This window comes from Cynocephalus volans, chromosome 8 (genome assembly GCF_027409185.1).
Source record: "Cynocephalus volans isolate mCynVol1 chromosome 8, mCynVol1.pri, whole genome shotgun sequence".
Classification (NCBI taxonomy): domain Eukaryota; kingdom Metazoa; phylum Chordata; class Mammalia; order Dermoptera; family Cynocephalidae; genus Cynocephalus; species Cynocephalus volans.
Window position 1 is genome coordinate 19,457,123 of NC_084467.1, and position 21,583 is coordinate 19,478,705.

Sequence of the window (21,583 nt, forward strand, 5' to 3'; positions counted from 1 at the left end):
TTCCCCTGGAACTCACTATCCAACCTAACCTGGGAGGAGTAGCTGCGACTCAAGTATTATCGAAAGTCAGAAGGCACCAGTAACTTTCCAGAGGAGGTGACATTTGACACAGGCATTCAACAGCAGCAAACCGGGACCTGGTGCCTACCACGTGCCTGGCTCAACGCATCACAACCCCTGCCCTCAGGGGCTTAAACCCCAGTGCAGTTTTTCTGGTTTGAGGACCACCTACTTCAGAATTGCCCTGGTACTTGTTTACTGAGTTCCTCTCTTCCCAGAGAATCTGGGAATCATATAAGCAGCGCTGAGTGCAGCACCCAGGTGATGCTAATGCACACTCAAGTTTGCCAGGTGAATGGGGGAAAGAAATCGGTCCTGGCACCGGGAACAGCATAGACAATGGTTTGGGAGTCGTCAGTCACTTTCAGGCACTGGGGTTGCAGCTCAAGACTGTAAGCTCTGGGAGGAGAGGGATGCTGTCGTATTGTTTTCGCCTGGAACACAGTAGGGCCTCATACATATTTGTAAATATGCTGGCTCCAAGATAGAATTGACCGGAGAGTCAAAGGAAAAACGAAGTCAGAGGAAGAAGAAAAAGGTGTGTTTCTAAGGTGATGAAAACTTCCCGAAAAGTTGTCCTGGAAAAGGCAGCTCCGCCTAACAGAGGGAGTTGGGGAGACGGCCCCTGCGGAAAAGGGCGATGACTCCCGGGGGCTGCGGCGGGGGAGAGGACTGGAGGCGCCTCCTCGCCTCCCTAGGCCGGCCGAGGCATGAGGTCACCTGGCACAGCACCAGCAGCAGCTGCGGAGGACGCGCCGGCGCTGCGGAGGGAGGCGGTGTCAGGCTCCGTCCCCCGGGGGAATTTCCCTCCTGCCCCCTCCGGAGGCGTGGCTCGGAGTCCCGCCCACCTCCCACAGAGGCCACGCCCCCGAGTCCAGGCTGCGCCCCTTGGCAGTCTCGGGGCGCCTAAGTGGTCCCTCCGCCGGCGCCAGAACGGTTCCTCCGCCTCCCCCGCCCGAGGCCACGCCCCCGAGCTCCGGTCGTCCGTTTTCCCCTGGAGAGTCCCAAGCGGCCGGGCCTTGGCCACGCCCCCAGCCTGAGGCCACGCCCCCGGCGCCACGCCCCACGGCTTCAAGCGGCTCAGGCTGCAGCCGCTTCAGAGTCGCGCGCGGGGCTTGGGGCGGTACTGTGGAGCCGAGGCCGCGGCCAGCTCGACGCCGGGACTGTCCAGCGAGCGCAGCGCGGCGGGAGCCAGCAGCCACAGCAACCCCGGAGCAGAAGCAGCCGCCGCCGCCGCCGCCGTCCGCGGAGCCCAGCCTAGCCGGCCATGGCGTTGTCGATGCCGCTGAACGGACTGAAGGAGGAGGACAAAGAGCCCCTCATCGAGCTCTTCGTCAAGGTGAGCGCTCGCCCGCCGTCTGCCCGGCCGAGCCCCGGCGTCCCCCCGGCCGCGGGGAGCGGCTTTCCCCGGGCGCCCCGAAGCGCCCCCGCTTGGCGTCCGCACCCGGGACTTGGGGGAGCGCTGGGGACTCCCGCTCCCCCGGCCCCATTGTCTCGGGTCACCCGCCCCTTCCCGCCTCCGAGCGCCCGTCGAGGGGCCGGGTGGGGCCGGGGCCCACAGAAAGCCCCAGAACCGGGCGGCGGTCACCGTCTCCGGCCGCGCGGGCGCCTGCGGACGCCAGGCCAGCGTCCCGCGTCCCGGTGGGTCAGGAAGAGCCCGAGGGGTGGGACGAGCCGACCCCGCCTCCGAGCCCCAGGGCGGGCGTGGGTCCTGTCACCCACCCCCACCCGGGCCCCCGGGCTCCCGGGCCCTGACCCCACCCCTCAGCCCTCCGAGTCCACCAGCCGGGGAGGGACCCGGAGCCTCGAGCCGTCAGGTGATAAACCGAACTTCTTTGGACGCCTTTTGAAAGAACATTAAACTCCCCGCTGGTATGAAATCGAAACTCTAATTTTCGATGCAATCTTAAAAAAAAATTCACAAAAGCTAGCAGACGCTCCTGGACCTTCGGAAAAGTCCGAGACTCCCAATTCGAGTTGTCCTGTTTTTTAGGTTTTTTTTTTTTTTACCCCCATTTGGTTTTCTTGTTTCTCAAGCGCGGAGTGTTTTGTATGATGCAACATTTTGGCTGCTCCCCTCGGAGTTGTGCCCTTTTGTTTTGAAAGAAATTGATGAGGGAGACAATTCATAACTCGCTCGGGCTTCAAAGGGTTGAACTTTCTTTCTCCAAAGCTTTTATATCTTAGAATTACCTTATTTGCTTACAAATACTGTCTTTATCCCTTTCCTTTTTTCTTTAATATTTTTCACTTTAGCAAAGGAGAGAGTAGAAGTTATAAACATCTGGATCCAGCTGCCTCGTTCAAAACTTTAAAAAAACTTTGAGATTCTCTCAGCCACTTAACTTAAAAAGGCAGGCTCATTCAGAGCTAAGCAGTATCCTGGAAAGTTAACAGGAATCTAGAACTATTTTGTTCTTTTTTCCTGAGTTTTTATTTTCAAGAAAGGAAGTTATCTAAGGGTGTGTTTGAAAGATGGGGTGAAGAAATGATCTGCAAATGATCGAAACGGTGTATGTCTTAGGATTTTCTTTCAGTTGTCAGTTTTGGAAACGTTTTGGCCCAGGGAACTGAAACAGCAGACAGGTATAGAACCTCCAGAATATCAATTTCAGTTACTTTGGGTGGCAGACAGTTATTGTGAGGTGCAAAGAATGTAAGAAGGAACCTAAAATAGGAGGAAAAGAGAAGAGAGGGGAGGAGTGGAAGGCAGCATGGAAAAGGGAAAAAGTGTCAGAGATCAGAACAAATTTTTTACTGAGGTAGGAAAAGGAAGGAATTTCCAAAAACTCAAGAAAAGTGTATCCACTAATCTTAAAAAAAAAAAAAAAAAAAGATACTTAAATGGTGAAACTTTAGAAACAGTATTAAACTTAGAATCAGATAAGGATACTATTAGTGGTGGCTTCTGTTCAGCATTGTATTACAGAACCTAGCCAGTACAATAAAACAAGAAAAAGAAGTATAAGAATTTGGAAGGAAGAGATCAATGCTTAATTCTCTGCTCACTATTAATTTTAGCCTTCAGTTAGAAGGAGAGGAGTGTGGTGTACTCTTTCCCAAATTTGAGTCACTTGCATATCCCTTTCCCAGTTGTCTGTATTTCTGTGGTGAAGCACCTGAAGTCATCCTGCTTACCACTACTTGTAAGCCTTTCTCACTGGGCTTGGTGGCAGGGAACCTGGGTTCAGGTCACAGTTCTGTACTCATTGACTGGGATACCCTAGGCAATTTGTTTTCCCACTCCAAACCTTATTTTGAAATGAGAGCCTTATATGTGAAATGAGAGGTGAAATGTTTTCTGCTGCCCTGTGATTCAATATAGGCAAAACTTAGCACAGATATAAACCAGGTTGTTTGAAAGGAAAAAAAAAGAACAGGTAAATGTGGTAAAGGGTGTTCTTAAGTTGTTTTTTTTTTTTTTTCTCGAAACCTATGTGTAGGAAATGCAAATGGGGGAAAATACCCTTGTAAATCTAGTTATTTTGAAAGCAGTGAGGGGGCAGAGGCTGGGCTTGTCCAGAGTGGTGTGTTAAACAGTGTTAATTAAAAACTTATTTACACTTGAAGCACATAGTATGTATAGAAATTAGAAATTTGGCTGGCCAGTTAGCTCAGTTGGTTAGAGCATAGCCTATAACACCAAGGTCATGGGTTCTCATCCCCATACTGACCAGCTGCAAAAAAAAAAGAAAAATTTGATTGTGGTGCTAGAGGAGATGGAGAGGAGTGTAATGTGGTATTGAGCCTACCTGTCTAGGACTGAGCTTTTTTAAATTTAAAATAGTCTAGGCCTTGCTCAAGTAGTGTGACTGGACTCACACCACATTTCCTTCCTTGTGAGCATTGTTTTTGGAGTTGTCTGCCCATGAGCCCAGTAACTCCCCATCACTTATATAACAGCAGTTCCCCATTTTTGTTTGTTTTTTTTGAACCCCAACATCTAGAAGATAGATCACCCTTCTAGTAGTAAAAGAGACTTTACCCCTGTGGGGCCTGGTAGGTGTATATGAGCATACTTCAAAAAGTTCGTTGAAAAATAGAATTAAAAAATACTACAAATCTTTCCATGAACTTTTTGAAGTAACTTTGGATGTTTCCAGTTGGGAACCACTAACCAATAGGGTTAAGTTCAGACCCTTTAGCAAGAGCATAAAGTCCTTTATAATCTGACTGCTACCTTTGTTTCTAATCTAAATTGTCCACTTACTAATTTTATGTCCCAAGACATATCACTTAGATCTCTCTGTACCACATCTGCACAGTTGGGATATTAATAGATCAACCTTATGGGAATAAATTAATATATGTAGTATGCAATAATCTTAGAGCAGTGTCTAGTACACAGTAAGTGAATAAATACTAGTTGTGTGTCCTTTTGTATGTACATATTTATATGCAGGCCTTCCTTGCTAGATAAACAATAAGTTCGTTGAGGGTAGGGTCTGTGTATTGTTGAGGGTGTCTGGAACTTAAGGTACCAAATGTTTGAAATGAGATTGCTTCTTCTTTCAGAGCATTTTGTTGTCAGTGTACTTTGGAATTGGAAACCGCTTAGATCCTGATGCTCAAAGCCTCAAACTTTGATCCTTTGTCCTATTTTCTCTAGCCTCCAGTCTCCAAAATCCCATGTGATTTTATCTACTCACCTCTTTTTTTTCTCTGTTGTTTAGTACTTCCAGTCTTTCGTGTATCTACCATATTTTCCACCAATGTTTCTTCTTGGCTATATCCAGAATTTGGGGAATCAAGATTTGTTTGGGTAAAAGTAAATGTTAACTCTTGAACCACAAAAGTGAGAGAAGTTGAGAAGAGACTGGATTTTTAGATTTTTATTTTGCTTACAAAAGCCCAGCTCATATTGACACTGCTGCCTTCCTTCCTCCTTAATCCCCCATTCCTCCCTGACCCCCAACTTGTGGCTTTGGTGTGATGTGAAGGTATTTCTGATCTCAGTTTAGGAAGTAATTTCTTTGCAGAGTTTAGTTTTATGGGCTGGAATTTAAACTTGTCAGTGTACCATTATGAATTGGGGTGATCTTGGTTGACAGTAGGCACTAAACTGCTGGGATTGGGGTAGTGGTTGTAAAAAGTTAATCTGGTGCAGAGTGGTATAAAACATAAGGATAACTGTTTCTTTGAGATATTCGGCAGGGGTTTCTAATGTGCATGGACCTTGGTGCCAGCCTGCTTGGCTTGAATTTGGCTTCTAATCATGTGTTAGGCAAGTTTCTTAAGCTCTCAGTGCTTCAGTTTCCTGACTTCTAATATCAGAATAATAGTAATAATGATAATTTTATAGGGTTGTTTAGGGAATTAACTGGTAATCTGTGATTAACTGGTAAACCACTAAACTGGGTAGTCTAAACTGCTGTAATAAGTAATCCCCCTCAAACAATGGTTCCAACAAGATTGAAGTTTATTTCTTTCTCACCTAACACTCCAGGAGGGTGTTCTAGGTGTTGGGGTGGCTTTTCTCCTCAGAGTCATTTTGGGACCAAGGGTCTTTCCAGCTTATTTTCCCACTAGTCCTGAGAGAATTATCCTTTTTTGAGTTGTCAAAGCTGGTTGCAGCCACTGGGAGATGGAGAATATGGAGGAGGTACATCTTAAGTGCTCCAGCCCTGTTACTTTCTGTCACGTTCTACTGTACAGAACTTAGTCGCATGGCTTCATCTAACTGCAAGGGAGTCTGAACTACCATATGTAAAGCATTAGGAAGAATGCTTGACACTTAGTAAAAACCTGTTTCGTTGTTGATAGTAGTATATTATTCTTAAATGTAGGCTTCATTAGTAGGATTCAGGGTATTCTGTATATTCTTGAAATTACATAAAAAATTCTATATGAGTCATTTTTCTAAGGATTCCTAACCTAATGGTTAAGAACCATCATTCTGAAGGAAGTAAATGGTGGAATTCTGAGTGTCAAGAATAAGTCATATAAGCAAAGTACAAAAGAAAGGGCTGGGCTAGATGATCACTAAGGTCACTTCCAGTTCTGATTAACTGTGACTTATTTACTGGCATGAACTAAATGTCTAATACTCAATTTGGTACTGTGGAAGATGTAAGAAATTATTAAACATTTCATATATTTAGGTGTATAAATTTTATTAGAGAGAAAACAACAATACAAGATGGTACATGCTTAAGGAGTCAAGTGTGGTTCACATTAAATTGGCCTAGGAGATATGGGGAAAGATAGAAGTAGGCTTGAACTTGACCTTGATGATGTGAATAGGTGGATTGAGAATAGCCAAGAATGGGAATATTCATTTTGACATCATTTGTAGACTCCTTATGAAGGGAACACTTGATAGATTGATACCTTTGAAAGAAGAGGAATGATTTAAATCTATAGTGCCAGGGAGACAAGTTATTTAGAAGTTGAGGATGAGACTTATAAAATCTAGCTTAGGTTTTTGTTAATACATAAATTTTCCTAACCTTATTTGTTCTCCCTATACTTCCCCATTTTTCAGATTTCTGTCCATTCATAAACTTCCCAGTGGCATTTGGAAAGGTGCAAATGGATCATACAGATGGGCAGAATCTCAACTGTTTGCCAGTCTAATGTGGGAGTTCTTTATATTTTGGTTCCAGGACAGGCTTCAACCTCTACCCCCTTATTATTATTTTTTTTTAGAATAAATGAAATAAAATTTCTATAGGAAGTGATGCTGAGAACTTTGTTTTAACTTAACATCAAGACGTTATCTTGTATCTAATTAGTTTGGTGTTCATTTGAGGTTTCCAGAGGAGAAAATTCAGGAAATAGAAATGAATATAAAACATGAAGTTAATAGAAACTCTGTTCTTGTTACTTTTTGCCTGAGCTGTTCCTGAAGACTTAAAAATGCTACTTTTGGCGAAGATGATAATTTTGGTTAAATGTAAAATTCTGAGAGAAAGGGGCCACAATGAGGAAAGAGACAGGAGGCTTTTGAGTCAAGGAGACTGAACACAGGAGAAACCTAATACAGCATGAGTAATGATAGGAAAGAGGGAATCTGGAGGACCTGGCTGTCACTAAGAGTCACAGTTGGTTTGGAAAGATGCTTACAGCAGTTAACTAGAAGCTAGTAAAAGGATGGTGAGCAAGACTTTCCCACTTCCTGTTTCACTAATGCGCTGGAGTTAGTGTTCTGGTGTCTCTCGAATAGGGAATTAATCCATAAAAGGGAAATGTGTTAGGCAGGTTGGGAAGTATGATTAAGATGTGAATTAAGATTTCTATCAAGTAGGGGAATATGCTAGGATGAGTTTGCCCATTTTAGAGGCTCATAAAGAGAACGGAAAGGGAGTTTCTGAAGGAAAATAACATTTAGGTCATGATTACAAATCATCCAAGTATGTCTTAACAGAAATCTAAATTTAATTCAGGGTATCAGTTAGTGAATTTTCTTGGAACTTTTAATGCTGTTGTCTTTTTTGAGACTTGGCTTTTATTCATCAGTGGTGAGTACCAAGTATTGATATAAAGAATATCAATTAGCCTTATTTGGTTTCTGGGTCCCCCCCCTTATTTATTTAAATTTATGAAGGTGACAACTTAATGTAGATAAATTAAGACTATATTTGAAAATTGTGTCAAAGATAGACTTGAAGTATCTTAAGTTTTAGCATTAATTTTTTGAACAGGTAGCAATATTAGAACCAGGGTGAGGTATTGACCTCAGAGTTCATCATGCATATATTTTGTACTTTTAAGCTTCCTTTCATAGGTGTTTTTTTTTTCCCCCCTTGCTTTTCTTGAAGCTGAAGTAGAGTGTTAACTCTAAGCTAGGAGTGTAACAGGTTTTCTTCCTTTTTTTGTAATAAAATTATTACTTCCAGATTCACATGTGAAATAATTCTTATGAAAAAGATTTAGTTTTAATTATAATAGAGTTGTAAAAATGTCAATCACCTGTAACAACTTAAGTATTGAATTTTACCACTGTGCAGCATAGCTATTTACTTGTGTGGGAGAAGGAAAAAAAGAGAATCTGAGTAAACATTAGAGAATACAAAACCAAACAGTTAGATGAAAGGTGAGGTAATTAAGAACTTTTAAGGATTTGTGAGTTCTTTGCATGTTTTCCTTTGCTAACAAACAGTTTATTTCAGAAGTAGAGACCAGGTGTTAAATTACTAGAGTGAACGTTCTTTAAAAACTAAAAATGAACCAAATTAGGTGATTGTGCTGCTTAGAAAAACTGTAAGAGTGGTAGCCATAAGACCAGACTATACAGACTAATTGGGGGAAAAAAGTGGTTAGAGTTAAGAAATTAAATTTTGGCCTTGAACATAACATACCTGTGACTGAATTGAAATTTTTTCAAAGATGTAAATTTATGAAGAGTGTGCAGTTTTATATTACTTGATGTTTCAGGTTACAGAATATTTTAGTTAACATAGGAATCCAAAATTTTGGTTTAAAAAATATTTAGGGCTTGTTGATTCTTGTAGAAATCATGTAAATCATGTAGAAATTGTTGCCAGCCATCAGTAACACACTTTATTTACATTTTTAAAATTGTAAGTAGGGCCCTGGATTGCAAATATAGTTTTTAAAATGACTTAGTGTAAGCAGTACTTAACTTTAGTCTGTTTTAGTTTAAATATTGGTCCTAAGTTTGAAAAGTAATGTCATTTCTTATCTGCTTTCTAGTATATTCACTTATATGTATCATGCTCTTTTAAAAATGTGTTTTTTCCCAATTATAAAAGTTACACGTGTTTACTATAGACTGCTTCGAAAACCCAGAAAAGCACAAATAAAATAAAAATTACTTAAACCCTCTTTCTACAAATGGTTGTCATTGCTATTTTGATATATGTCCTAGTCTTTTTCATGAACTTGCATGAATTATTGATGAAAATTTATGTATAATATTTCAGTGTTCATCATGACAGCAGAATAATTGGCTTAGTAAAAAAAGAAGCCCAATCTGATATGTAACGTGTATTGAGTTAAGTGAGTTGGTTTAAAGAAAATTTACTTTATTTGGGTTTTATAAAAGATGGTGTTCATATTTATTTTCCTAGCACCACTCAAAGAGCATTTACCTTGTTTGATCTTTCCTGGAAGAAAGCAAGGTTTTATGTTGTGAAGTCTGCCAACACCTAGAATTGCTCAAGAATAGATATTTATTAAATGATTTGAAGGTGGGTCCTTCCTTTGTGCTCTTTGGGAGAAATCTGTTCTAAAAACCCAAGTTATTTTTCAGTATTAATTTCTTCCTTCAATATCTATGTAATAGGTAAGATATGCCCATTTTATAGTTGGAGTATATAAGATAATCTTTGCCTAGGTACAGTTGAGCACAGTACATAGTCCCCCCCTTATCCCTGGAGAGTACGTTCCCAGATCCCCAGTGGCTTCCTGAAACCTCAGATAGTACTGAACCCTATATTCTCATTTACTATGTTTTTTTCCTGTACATACATACCTAGGATAAACGTTTACCTTTTCAGTTAAAGGAACCAGTTTATGGCTTCTCTTTGGCGTATATAAATTGCCAGCATCACTACTCTTGTGCTTTGGGGCCATTATGAAGTAAAATAAGGGTTATCTGAACACAAGCACTGTGATGCCAGGACAATCCATTTGATAACCTAGACAGCTAAGGGCAGGTTGCGGACGCAGTGTGGATACACTGGACACTGGGATGATTTACCTCCTAGATGTGACACAGCAGGGTGGTGCGAGATTTCATTACGCTACTCAGAATGGCTCATAATTTAAAACTTATGAATTGTTTATTTCTGGAATTTCCCATTTAATATTTCCAGACCACGGTTAACCACTAACTAAAGCCATGGAAAGTGAAACTGCAGTTAACGGGGGACTCTCCTGTACAGGGATCATAATAGAAGCAAACATCACTTGAATACTTTCCATATACTAAGTGCTGGTGAGATAAAGGAATAAGAGCAGGCCCCTTGTCTTCAAGGAGCTCACAGTCTAATAGATAGTCTTATAATCTAATGGATAAGTCAGATAGTGAGTAAATGAGCCATGGTTGAGGATGGTAGTCAGGTTATTAGCACCATCTTTTTCCTATATAATACAGTAGCTTTTTGTCTCATGTGCTTTTTGAAATCCGGTTGAATTAAGAGCTTAAGAAATAATTTACGTGGCAACCTAAATGAGGTAATTGACTCACAGGTGAGTCATTAATGACTCATTTATGTTATATTCTAACAGATGAAGGTAGTTTACTGAATTGATTAAATGGTTTATCGGTTGTTTAAAGAAACTTATCTTTTCCCTCAATAATTAGTTATGTGTTATATTCTGTAATTTTGATCTGTCTAAAGTAAAACTTATACTTCTTGTCTCAAATCCTAAATGGATCCTGCTTTCCCTAGTTGTTTATTAAATTAGATACAAACTCCTTGATCTGGCATTCATGATCCAGCTTGTATTTCCACTCTTATCCCTCACTGTAGCTGCAAATTATACCTCATATTATAGTTAGATTGGTCTTGAACAGGCCCTGTACTTCTCTGCCTTCATGGAAGATTTTTGCTGATGTTCTCTTCAGTTGGAATACCTTTGGCTTCTCCATCCTCTCCCCTCCTGCCAATTTCTTTCTGCCAGAATAATATCTGTTCTTTTTTCATTCATTCATTTAACGAATATGGAGACATTGTTCTAGGTTCCTGAATACATCAGTGAACAAAGTCTCCACCATTATGGCAGTTATGTTGTGGAAGGCAAACAGTAAACATAGGTCTACTAGTGATTAGATGCTGTAAAGAAAACTGAAGTAGGGTAAAGAGTATAGAGAATGTTAGGGGGTGCTATTTTTGAATTAGCAGAACATTCTGGTAGCCCTGCACAGAATGGCAAATAGAGAGGCACAGAAAACGAGAGACTAATTAGAGGAGGCTTTTTCAGATACTGAAGCATGAGGTGATGGTGGCTTGGGCTAAGGTGAGAAGTAACCTGATTCTGGGAATATTTCTAAGATGGAGATAACAGAATTTCCTGATGGACTGAATATGGAATGTGAGAGAAAGAAGGAGTGAAAGATGATTCTGAGATTTTTGGAGTTGCCATTAACTGAGGTGGGGAATAATGGAGTTGCCATTAACTGAGGTGGGGAAGGCTGTAGGAAGGGCTAGTTCTGATGGGGAGAAAATCAGAAGTTTAGTTTTTGATGTGTTAAATTTGAATGCGTTAACATTCCATGGAGTGAACCTACTGTCTAGTGGAAGAGGCCTTTGTTAAAGAAATGCATAAGAAAGGACAGTATATAATTACATTAAGGAAAAGAACAGGGCATCTTAAGAAAGAATGACAGGAAACCCAATTAAACTCAGTGAGGGCTATTTGGAGAAGATGACATGTAAGACATGTAGAAGAATGAGGGGAAGAGCATTCTAAGTTGGAAGAATCAGCATATGTAAAGGGTGGAAATATTCTAGAAATTGAGTGTGATTGGAATATAGAGAACAAAAGTGAGGAGTAGAGTGAGGAATAGATGGGGGCCAGATCACAGAGGTCCTTGTGTGGCATGTGAATTTTATCCTTAGTAAAAATGGCAGTTCTAAAAAGGTTTAAGTGAGGGAGTATCAAGGTTAGAGTTGCATTTTAAGATCGATAGCCTGGCCGCTTTTTGAAAAATGGATTGAAGGGAAGTAGAAATAAGGAAAACTATTTGGAAGCCATTGCAAAGGAGAAAGATGATGGTGGCTTGGATTAGGGAGGTGATCAGGAAAAGAGAAGTGATTTGAGGTAGGTTTTGGAAGTGGAGTTGGTAGGAGGATGTTGAAGAAGGAGGTGTGTGAGAAATGACTTGGGTTTCTAATTAGAGTTTCTAATTAGACTCTAATTGGGTTTCACTGGTCAAGAGGTACCTATTATGGGCTGGTTGGTTAGCTCAGTTGGTTAGAGTGCAGTGTTTTAACACCAAGGTCAAGGGTTTGGATCCCTGTATAGGCCAGCCGCCCTCCCCACTGCCCCTACACCTTGTGCAGGCAAAAAAAGTGCCTTTTATGGAAATGGAGGAGGAGCAGACAATGTTCAGTTTTTGGCTTGTTGAGTTTGAGATGGCTGAGATGTCAAGTGGAGATGTCTGATAGAAAGGTGGAAATACATATATGCTCAGAAAGAAGTTTAGGCAGGATAGAGAAATTTGGGACTTGCTGACATATGTATAGTATGATATTTATGTGGTATTTACAATGCATGAGATCATTCTGTGGATGAGTGGAAGAGTCAGGAAAATGCCTAGGACCAAGTTCTGAGGAACTCTCAACACTTGGGGGTTGGATAACGGAAGAAAAGCTAGAAAAGGAGAACAAAGAGGAGTTGCAATACAACAGTAGTGGTAAGGGGAGGTATTTAAGAAGGTGGGGGTTGACCAGTTGTATCAAGTTGAATGTCTGTTGGATTTATCAGCCTGGAAGTCATTGGTAACCTTAGTAGTAACAGCTTTGGTGGAGTGGTGGTGGTGGGGAAGCCAGAATAGAGTGAGCAGAAGAGTGAATAGGAAGTAAGGAAGTGGCATCAATCTGTAAAGCCAACCCTATCAAGAAACTTGGCTATGTAGAAGAGACAGGTTGATAACTAGAAGGGGATACATGTCAAAGAAGAGCTTTTTAAAAAAAGATGTGAGCCGTAAGAGCTGGGTTGAATGATAATCTATTAGGGAAAGAGGAGTAAGATTAAAGGGAAACATGGTTTAATGGATGTCCTTCAAGGAATCTGCCAAATGCCGCCTTTTCCACCAGCACAAGGTCCCCTTGTGGGTATGTGGTGTGTTTGTCTCCCTCATTTGAACCTCATGCAACCCCCCCCCCCACCTTTTTTTTTAGGTCAGTAAACTCTGTTAGGGAAAGATATTGTTTCTCATCTTTGTATACCCTCAAAGCATCCAACTATGTTTTTTCAAGGACCAACTAAGGTTTTTCTATTCCTTACCCCCTCCTGTGGATTGATTGAATGGTATCCCCCAAAGTTTATGTATTAGAAGCTTAATTCCCACTATAACTGTTGAGGGTGGTAAATCCTGTTATGGTGATTGAAAGGTGGGGCCTTGAAGAGGTGATTTGATTGTAGGACCATGCCACAGTGAATGGATTAATAATGGTGGTCAGGGCGTGGTTCTGAAGGCTTTAAAAGGAGAGCACGTGAAGGTCTCTTTCTCTCTTTGCTCCAACATTTTGAAATGTGATACCCTGTCATCACTGTTGCCACCACCAAGGCCTTCACTAAATGTGTTCCCTGAATTTTGGACTTCTCAGCCTCTGAAACTAAGCAATAAATTTCATCTTCTTTATAAATTACCCAGTTCCAAGTATTTTGTTATAAGCAACAGAAACAGACTAAAACACCCCCAAATGCAAAAACCATTTTGTTGCTCTCTACTGAATAAAGAATCAAGTTTGAGTTCATAGTCTGGAATTCAAGTCTATGGTCTTCATAGTCTAGCTCAAATTAATTGAACAAATTTATCTCCTGCTTCCTGTGTTTTACACTCCAGCCAAATCAAACTCTTCTTTGGTTCCATTTCCCTGTGGGCTATCCTGTTTGCCTGAAGCAACCTTTCCTATTCCATTCCCATTTGTTCAAACCCTACATTATTCTATAAGTCTCAATTTAAATGTTTCTTCCTTTATTATCCTTCAGGATTTGTATTTTATACCTCTTTTTACGTAACTCTTCTGTTATCTACTTTGATGGCTTTGCATATACATCTTATCTTTGCTACAATAAAGTAAGCTCCATGAGGGTAGGATCCCTGTCTTACTCATATTTGCCTCAACCACAGTATTTAGTAGATTGCCTGCCTCGTAATAGGCACTCAGTAAATCTTTTGTATTGAATGAGTAAATGCACATAAGTAAATTGATAGACCTAACTCTACTGCTACTGATCATAGTTGGCTAAAAATATTCTTTAAAATATGTTATCCTTTGGAAAAAGAACATCTGTTCCACAGCAGTATTTGGTGACAGAAAATAAAGCATAAAGTAGCTGAAATTGCTGTCAGACACAGCATTCCACCAAATTTGGCTATATCACTAAAACATTGATGATTTAGTATAGATTTGGAGGGCAAATTTTTACCTTATCAGTTGTTAACAGTATTTCTGAGAAGGCTTTCACTCATTTTTTCTGTTGTGACAGTACTTAGTTTGAAAAAGATCCCAGTTCATAGTAATAGAGTCTTATTTGATTCTACCTTTTTAAGTATAGCCCAGTACTGCTTACAATTACATTGCTTTTTAGTTATAATATCTTCAAAGTCAAAAGCAGGGTGTTAAGAATTTTATTCTGAGCACATGCCCAATTAGGCTTTACAAGATAGATTCTCCACAAGATAAACCTAGTGTGAATCTTTTCTCTAATGCTGAAGCTAAGAGCAGTCTTCCCCATAAATAAATGAAGTTCAAGCCTGAATGATATCTGCCCTTTAATATTTCTTTCTTTTTTTTTTTTTTTTTAAAGATGACCGGCAAGGGGATCTTAACCCTTGACTTGGTGTTGTCAGCACCACGCTCAGCCAGTGAGCGAACCGGCCATCCGTATGTGGGATCCGAACCCGGGGCCTTGGTGTTATCAGCACCGCACTCTCCCAAGTGAGCCACGGGCCGGCCCATGCCCTTTAATATTTCACTTGACCTGTTAAAATTTTTTCCCTATGCTTCTGGTGTCTCTTGGCATTTCACAGAATTTATATCCTTGCTTTCTTCCTTTATTACTGGCAGATATCCCTTTAAATGTGGTGCTAAGAAGGCTATGATGCTAGGGCCTCTAGATTCTTGTCAAAGTCTATGCCTTTGTCTTTTATTAAAAATAATATAGCAAGCAAATTTAGGACTTGCCAATAAAGCCTTAAATTCCTTTATATCTACTTTGTATTTGTGCCTTCTCTCAGTGTAGTGTTTTTTGTAAATACTCATACAGGGAGGGTCAAATTAGTGCCAGTTTAAGCATTCATTCATTAAACAAGCCTTTACTGGGTGCTTACTAAGTACCAGGCAGTGCTCTAGGTCCTGGGAAACAAAGAAAATGAGCCTTCAAACTCCAGAAGCCCAGATACAAGCTATAATGTAGGAAGGAACACTATAAAACTATACACCATTATCTTAGATGGGAAAATATTTTCCATGGGAGTCATTGTAACTCATTGTTGGGGAGACTTTTTCATTCCTAGGAAGATCTGGTTTGTGAATATTTAGAGTAGATGCTTATCCCCACTGATGTATTTTTCTGTTGCATTTCCCAAATGCAAGAGACAGAAGAAATATATTGAAGAGCATGTCGTACTTAATAGAACTGATTTAAACATTTATGGAGTGTTTTCTTTGTGCCGGGCACTATGTTAACGGCATTACATGTTACTCACACTACTCAATTAACTCATTTGGTTGTTATTGAATAAAATGCTGAAGGAATATATGAAAGCTTTCCCCCTCCTTGCACAGGCTTGATTTCAGAGGAGACTGGTGGGAAAAGAAGAAATAAAAGATTACATAATTGGGGGAAAAAGCAAATGCATATTAAATTCACGGAAATATTCATACAAGAAGCCAGAGAAATAGGCTGAAAGGGTGATGCAAATCACTGGGCTCAGTTCATATTTGCTATTTAGGTTTAGTGCCTCAAAATGACTCTTTTTTTAAGGTTGAAATAAACAGATGTACTTTTTTTCCTTGCAAAGTAAAAAAGATTGAAGGGAGAGTCCACTACTGAGCATGTGTCTTGGCAACCTTGGGGATTAAGAGTTGTGGTGGCAGTTATTGTCCCCATGACTCAGCAGGGACCTCTATGTTAGATTATAGTGTTGCTTCAGTAGTGCACATAAACATTCTATCCTTTGTAATATTTGAGCTCTGAGATCCCAAAGTTAGAGTCAGGGTATAGTTGTTGACATGTAGTATCATTTGTATTCTCTTTGTAGGCACTGAAGTAGTCTGTTTTGGAGTTGAATATTATTAGAATTAATATTTCAAATGGGCAATTGGGTTGTCATATAGAAGACTGGATCTTTAGTGTTAATGCTGTTGTTACAGTGTAGTCGTTAAGAGTGTGGACTCTGGAGCCAGGTAGCCTGTGTTTGAATCTTGGTTCTACCTTTCATTAGCTGCCTCAGTGTCTCCACTGGGGTAAAAGAGTTAGTAAAAGAAAAGCACTTAGAGTCTGACACATAGTAAGCCTTGATTGCTTATTATTATTCTGCCCTTGGGAATGCAGAGTTAAGCTTGTGTTGTCCCATGGCTAGTTTATATGTTCAATATATGTGGTTTCAACCTCTAAGATGTTGTTATTAAGAGAAGCATCTGCCAGATTGCCTCTGCAGATAGGTGGGGAGCTTTCTATTCTTTATCAAAAAGCAGGGTTAGTACACAAGAAAGTCCAAGGTAAGGCTTGATCTTATTCCTGAACTAACTTCAGTGAACCATGATCCTGTTGACACTTACTAGGTAATTAAAGGACAGTCAGATTGGACTCTGCCATCCGAGTCCATCTGCCTCAGCAGCTCTTTCTGGACATGTTGCTAAAGCTGAGAGTCCTTTATTAGGAAGAATTTTTTTTCCTTTTCTCCTACCTTCCTCCCTTCCTCCCTCCCTCCCTCCCTCCCTCCCTCCCTCCCACCCAAAAGAAGTAAAGAGGAATAATCTATGACATAGAATCTAGTGGTTCTGTAGAAATATTTCTGAATTATAGATTTTGGCTTCCTGTGTTACTGAATTTCACTATTTCTTGATTTTTATAGTATTCACTTATAAAGTTGCACTGGTCATATATTAATTGGCATTTATCTAATGCTTTCTTTAGGGGAAATATAGACATGTTTAGATATTTTAGAATCTTTATCGTAGAAAGAGATTAGGTTCTTTGTAGCAGAAGATATTGACATGGTGTAAATTTATAGGTTTTATTCTTAATAATTTTTAATAGGTAATGGTGGAGTTGAAATCTCCTAATTCTTAACTTATTTCTAGACCCTAGGATTATTGTTGTTTCTAAAATTTTTCATTTTATACTACAATGGATGATGATAAAGCTTTAAAATGTTAGTATGGCTGTAATTGATAGATGATGTAAGGATTGTAAAGTAATGTTCAAGTCCTTCATTTTATAGTAATTTATAAACTTCTTGAAACTACTTAATTTATTCCTATACAGGACAGAGTAAATTGATTCATAAAAAATGAACAGTAGGTTTTTGTTCCTCTGTTAAAGCTAGAGTAATAGTCATGAGATAATAGATAGAATTGGGTGCTTATATGGGCCAGACACAGTGTGCCAGCCTTTTACATATGTTAGCTAATTTAATTCTCATATAAACTGCGAAGTATATACTATCAATACTATTTTACATATGAAGCTTAGAGAGGTCATTGCTTGTGTATGGTCCCAGAGCCAGTAAGTAGCAGTGCTGGGATTTGTATCAAGGTCTTTGTGATTCCAGAGCCTGAATCTTAACCACTAAGAGCTTTTTTATTTATTTATATCCTTTTTCTCTCTTTATTTGGAAGTTGAATTTTTACCTAACAGTTTTGTTTTCATTATGGACTGTTTTCAGTCAACCCAAAAAAATAAAAATAAAAAATTTTGAGAATGTTTAAGGGTATTTCTAAAACGTACTAACAACCCACAAGCCTAGTTGGTTCATTAGATGAGTTTGGTTGCTTTCAGTTCTCTTGGTAAAATTTGAAAGGAAACTATAAAATTTCCATTACCTCACCTCTTTGTATTTTGGGGGCTGGGTTAATTAGTATTTTATAAGGTACTTTAAAAGGTTTATTTATAAACTTGTTAAGGAACCTGACTTGAATGTCGCATATTTTGATTTTAGAGTTTTCCAATTTAGAAGTGTCAGAGTGGTCCAAGTTTAACAAAAATTACAAATATACTAATTTGTTAATATTTTTCTCTGGGTTCTCTTTCTTTCTTTTTTTTAAACCTCTCCCTTCAGAGGAGTCTGCACTTAGCATTGTTGATAGAAAAAAAGCAAGGAAGTTTCTTTTTGTGGAGCGAGGAAATGGCTGTTAGTTCGGGACTTTATCCATATTAGGTATAAACTAAATATAGACGTGTAATCCAGGAGTGAAGTCACATCTATAAAGTTTCTTAAGCAGAGCTAATGAGATCAGCCAGTGCTTTTGGAGCTGTTCCCCCCACTCCTCTACTTTTGGCTCACTTAAAAGGTTACCAAATTGGTTAGTCTTATGGTCTGCCTACCTTTGCCCCTTAAGAGAAAAAAAAAAAAAAAACCATTTGCAAGGAATCTTTCTTTAAAACAAGCACACAAATGAAAAATTTTTGCTTTGTGTATGAAGCATAGTTACTTATGCCTCTCTTTGAGGGGAGGTTGTAAGTATATTAGTTTCTATAAATTTCTTGACTGTGTCATTTTTCTGTCACTGATTTTTTTTTTTTTTTTTTTTTTGAGTTGGTTTTATCCTTGAGTCTTTGTCACATATTTTTACTGTGAGGCTAGACTCATACAAGAAACATCTGTTTTACTTGGTGTTTTTTTGGTTTACTCAGTTTTTAACCATTAAGTCAGATCTCTGTGCGGTTAAGTAGTAATAGGGTTTCTTCTGATTGGCTGGTTATAGGGATTGTTGTAGAACAGAGTGATGGACTAAGTCTGTTTCTGTCCAAAGCACATGTTCTCAAATAAGGACTTTTAAAAGCCCCCAAAAGCAGAGAATGTGGTATTGATAACTCCAAGGCCACGGGTTCAGATCCCTGTATAGGGAGGTTAGCTCACTCAGGAGAGCATGGTGCTGACAACACCAAGTCAAAGGGTTAAGATCCCCTTACTGGTCATCTTTAAAAAAAAAAAAAAGCCCCCAAAAGCATTCTTACTCACAATACAGTTTTCAGCTTTTGTACACCTTCTTAGAGCCCTTTGCGCTTATGCCCAAATACTCAGACACTTATCAGTGTGTTGTGCTTCTAAAGAGAAGAATTACGTGTTTATGGCATATCTTATTAGAAATATTTTGGAAGACAACTAATTATGTAAGAAGTTTAGCTTAACATATTTCAAGGGCTTTAGGGGGTCAGGTTATGAAGCCAAATGTCCTCTAAGGCTCAGTTCAAATATCTTCTGAATCCTTCTCTGACCTTGTTGCTCCCATGTCAGAGCTAATCCTTCCTGCTGTCTGTCTAGAACAGTTAGTGCATTTTCACATTCTGCCACTCATTTCCATCATCTTTCATCATGTCCTTTTTCCAGGCTAGAATGTAAATTCCAGGAGATCAGGGACTGTTTTTTTTTCATCTTTTTTATCTCCCACCTACCACAAACTTTGATATATAGGAGATAATTCATTAATTCAGTAAACATCTATTAGTGTTTTGGGGAAAATTGTTGTACATAGGGTGGGGATAGAAAAAGGTAAGAGAGTATTAAATCTGTTTCTGGTGTTGTGTTCTATATTACCTTATAGTAAAATATCAGAGATAAAAATAGTATTTAACTTGAGACATGTAATTTGGGTTTTATGACTAGCTGCTTACTATATAGCATTGCTTCAAACTTAATAACAGATTGGTTTAGAGGACTAGAATCTTCAAATTATGTAACTGGAAGGCCAGGTGCAAGTCCTGTGTGTATTATAACTGATCTGTTATCATCTGTAACGTTGGGTGTGTTTCTTAGAGGTGATGACCAGTCTAGTCCAGATGTCCAGATTTATTTTAAATACCAAGGTAGACTTAGTCTTGGGTGTTTAGGTCCAGATAGAAAGTTGAGACCTGAGATTCAAAAATCAGATCCAGAGAATTAAATTTTTGTAATTAGAAGCAACCTATTAGAAAATAAATATAAATGAAGCCAATGAAACGTCTTAGTGATATGGAGGCAATTTGCCAGAAAAATGAAAAATATTTTGAGTGAATTCTTTGATCGGAAAGAATATATTTTTCAAATGAACTACCTGAAAGATAAAGTTAAGGGAAGGACTTTGTTGTGTCTAAAATAAAGCAGACACAGTACTATTCTATGTTAGAATTTGCCATTATCATATTTAAGGCACCTGAGCATTGAAATGGTAAATAAAAAATTTCAATACTAAACATGCTATCCTGTGCTATTTAGATATTCTAAGTTTTAGGCCAGCCAGGAAGATAGATAAGGATTCTGAATATTAACTTTTCAGCAGATGAAATACAGTGTTGAGTATGTATAGTAATTTTTAAAGAAACATTTTGATATATATATATATATATATATATATATTTTTTTTTTTTGTAAAGATGACTGGTAAGGGGGTCTTAACCCTTGACTTGGTGTTGTCAGCACCACGCTCTCCGAAGTGAGCCAACTGGCCATCCCTATATAGGATCTGAACCCGCGGCCTTGGTGTTATCAGCACCAAACTCTCCCAAGAGAGCCACAGGCTGGCCCTTTGTAATATATTTTAATGAAAATTTTAAAAATATATAACCTAAAATAAAATACCTGAGAAAGATTTATTTATTTATGTTTGTCGAATGCTAATATTTTATATTAAAATATTCTCTAACATTTTCATGACTGTGGTTTTTCATTGTCATCATTATCACACTGTTCTTAGTCATTTAGAGGTCCAAAATTTAGCTATCAAACAATGTTGTGGTGTGTATATATATATATATATATATATATATATATATATATATATATATATATATATCCTTACAGCCAATTTTCTTTGCATATCCATATCATATAATTCTGTTTTTAAAGTCCCTCACATATCTCATTTACCCTCCAAAGTTTTTATTTTCCTTTTGTTTATCTAAAGTGTAATCTCTTAAAAAGAAAAAACTTACTTTCTAGAGAATTTAGGTTTTTTACAAAGGGAGAAATTGGATTTTTGACTCTACTACCAAACTCTTAGTGGGATGTCTAGTTAAAATTGCTTGTTCTGGGAACTTGCTGGTAAACATAAATAGCATTCACCTGCTAACTTTAGGTAGCTGCCATAAGCTCAGATGGGGGAAGAGGGCTATTTCTTGAACACTTCATCGTTTTCTTTCACTCCCATGATTCACTCTGCATCTAGTTTATACTACAGCATATATATTTTAAAACTGCCCTTAGGGAAAGTGGGCTACTAAATTTTGACTTGCAGAAGAATTTCACCCATCCCCCTAACATATTTGTCCTCCATTGATAAACAAGGGAAAACCTTGGCAGTTAGTGAGTTTATCTTTGGTTAGAGGATGTTAGAAAAATGACTGTTAGACAGTGAAAGTTTGAGATGTACTTTTTTGGATGTGACCAAAAGTGAGAATAACTCATTATAAAAGGGAGCATGTTTCTTTTTCAAATAATATCACCACAGCTTAATAAAATACACACAATTTAGTGTTCTGTATTGCTGAAATTAACTCATTTAAATGCCAAACATTAAATTTCTAAATAGTTTTACTTGAAAACATCTTGACTTCACTTTTATTTCATTTATTTATTTATTTATTTCCCCCCACTGGTGTCATAATTTATTTAACCTATTTCACTGGGACAGACTAATGTTTAGTGCCACTCAGTGTAATTTCAGGTTTGATGAGTTTC

The 21,583-nt window shown here is 38.9% G+C and overlaps 1 protein-coding gene across 1 annotated transcript in view; it reads left to right on the top strand.

Annotated features, from left to right (window-relative positions):
• The first annotated feature begins 1,123 nt into the window (after positions 1 to 1,123).
• The window catches only part of CLIC4 (chloride intracellular channel 4), a 65,612-nt gene continuing 45,152 nt past the window's right edge, over positions 1,124 to 21,583 (top strand). The window contains exon 1 of the mRNA XM_063105457.1: positions 1,124 to 1,399. Coding sequence (XP_062961527.1) covers positions 1,328 to 1,399 — 72 coding nt within the window. The 5' untranslated portion in view covers positions 1,124 to 1,327. The remainder of the gene's footprint in view (positions 1,400 to 21,583) is intronic.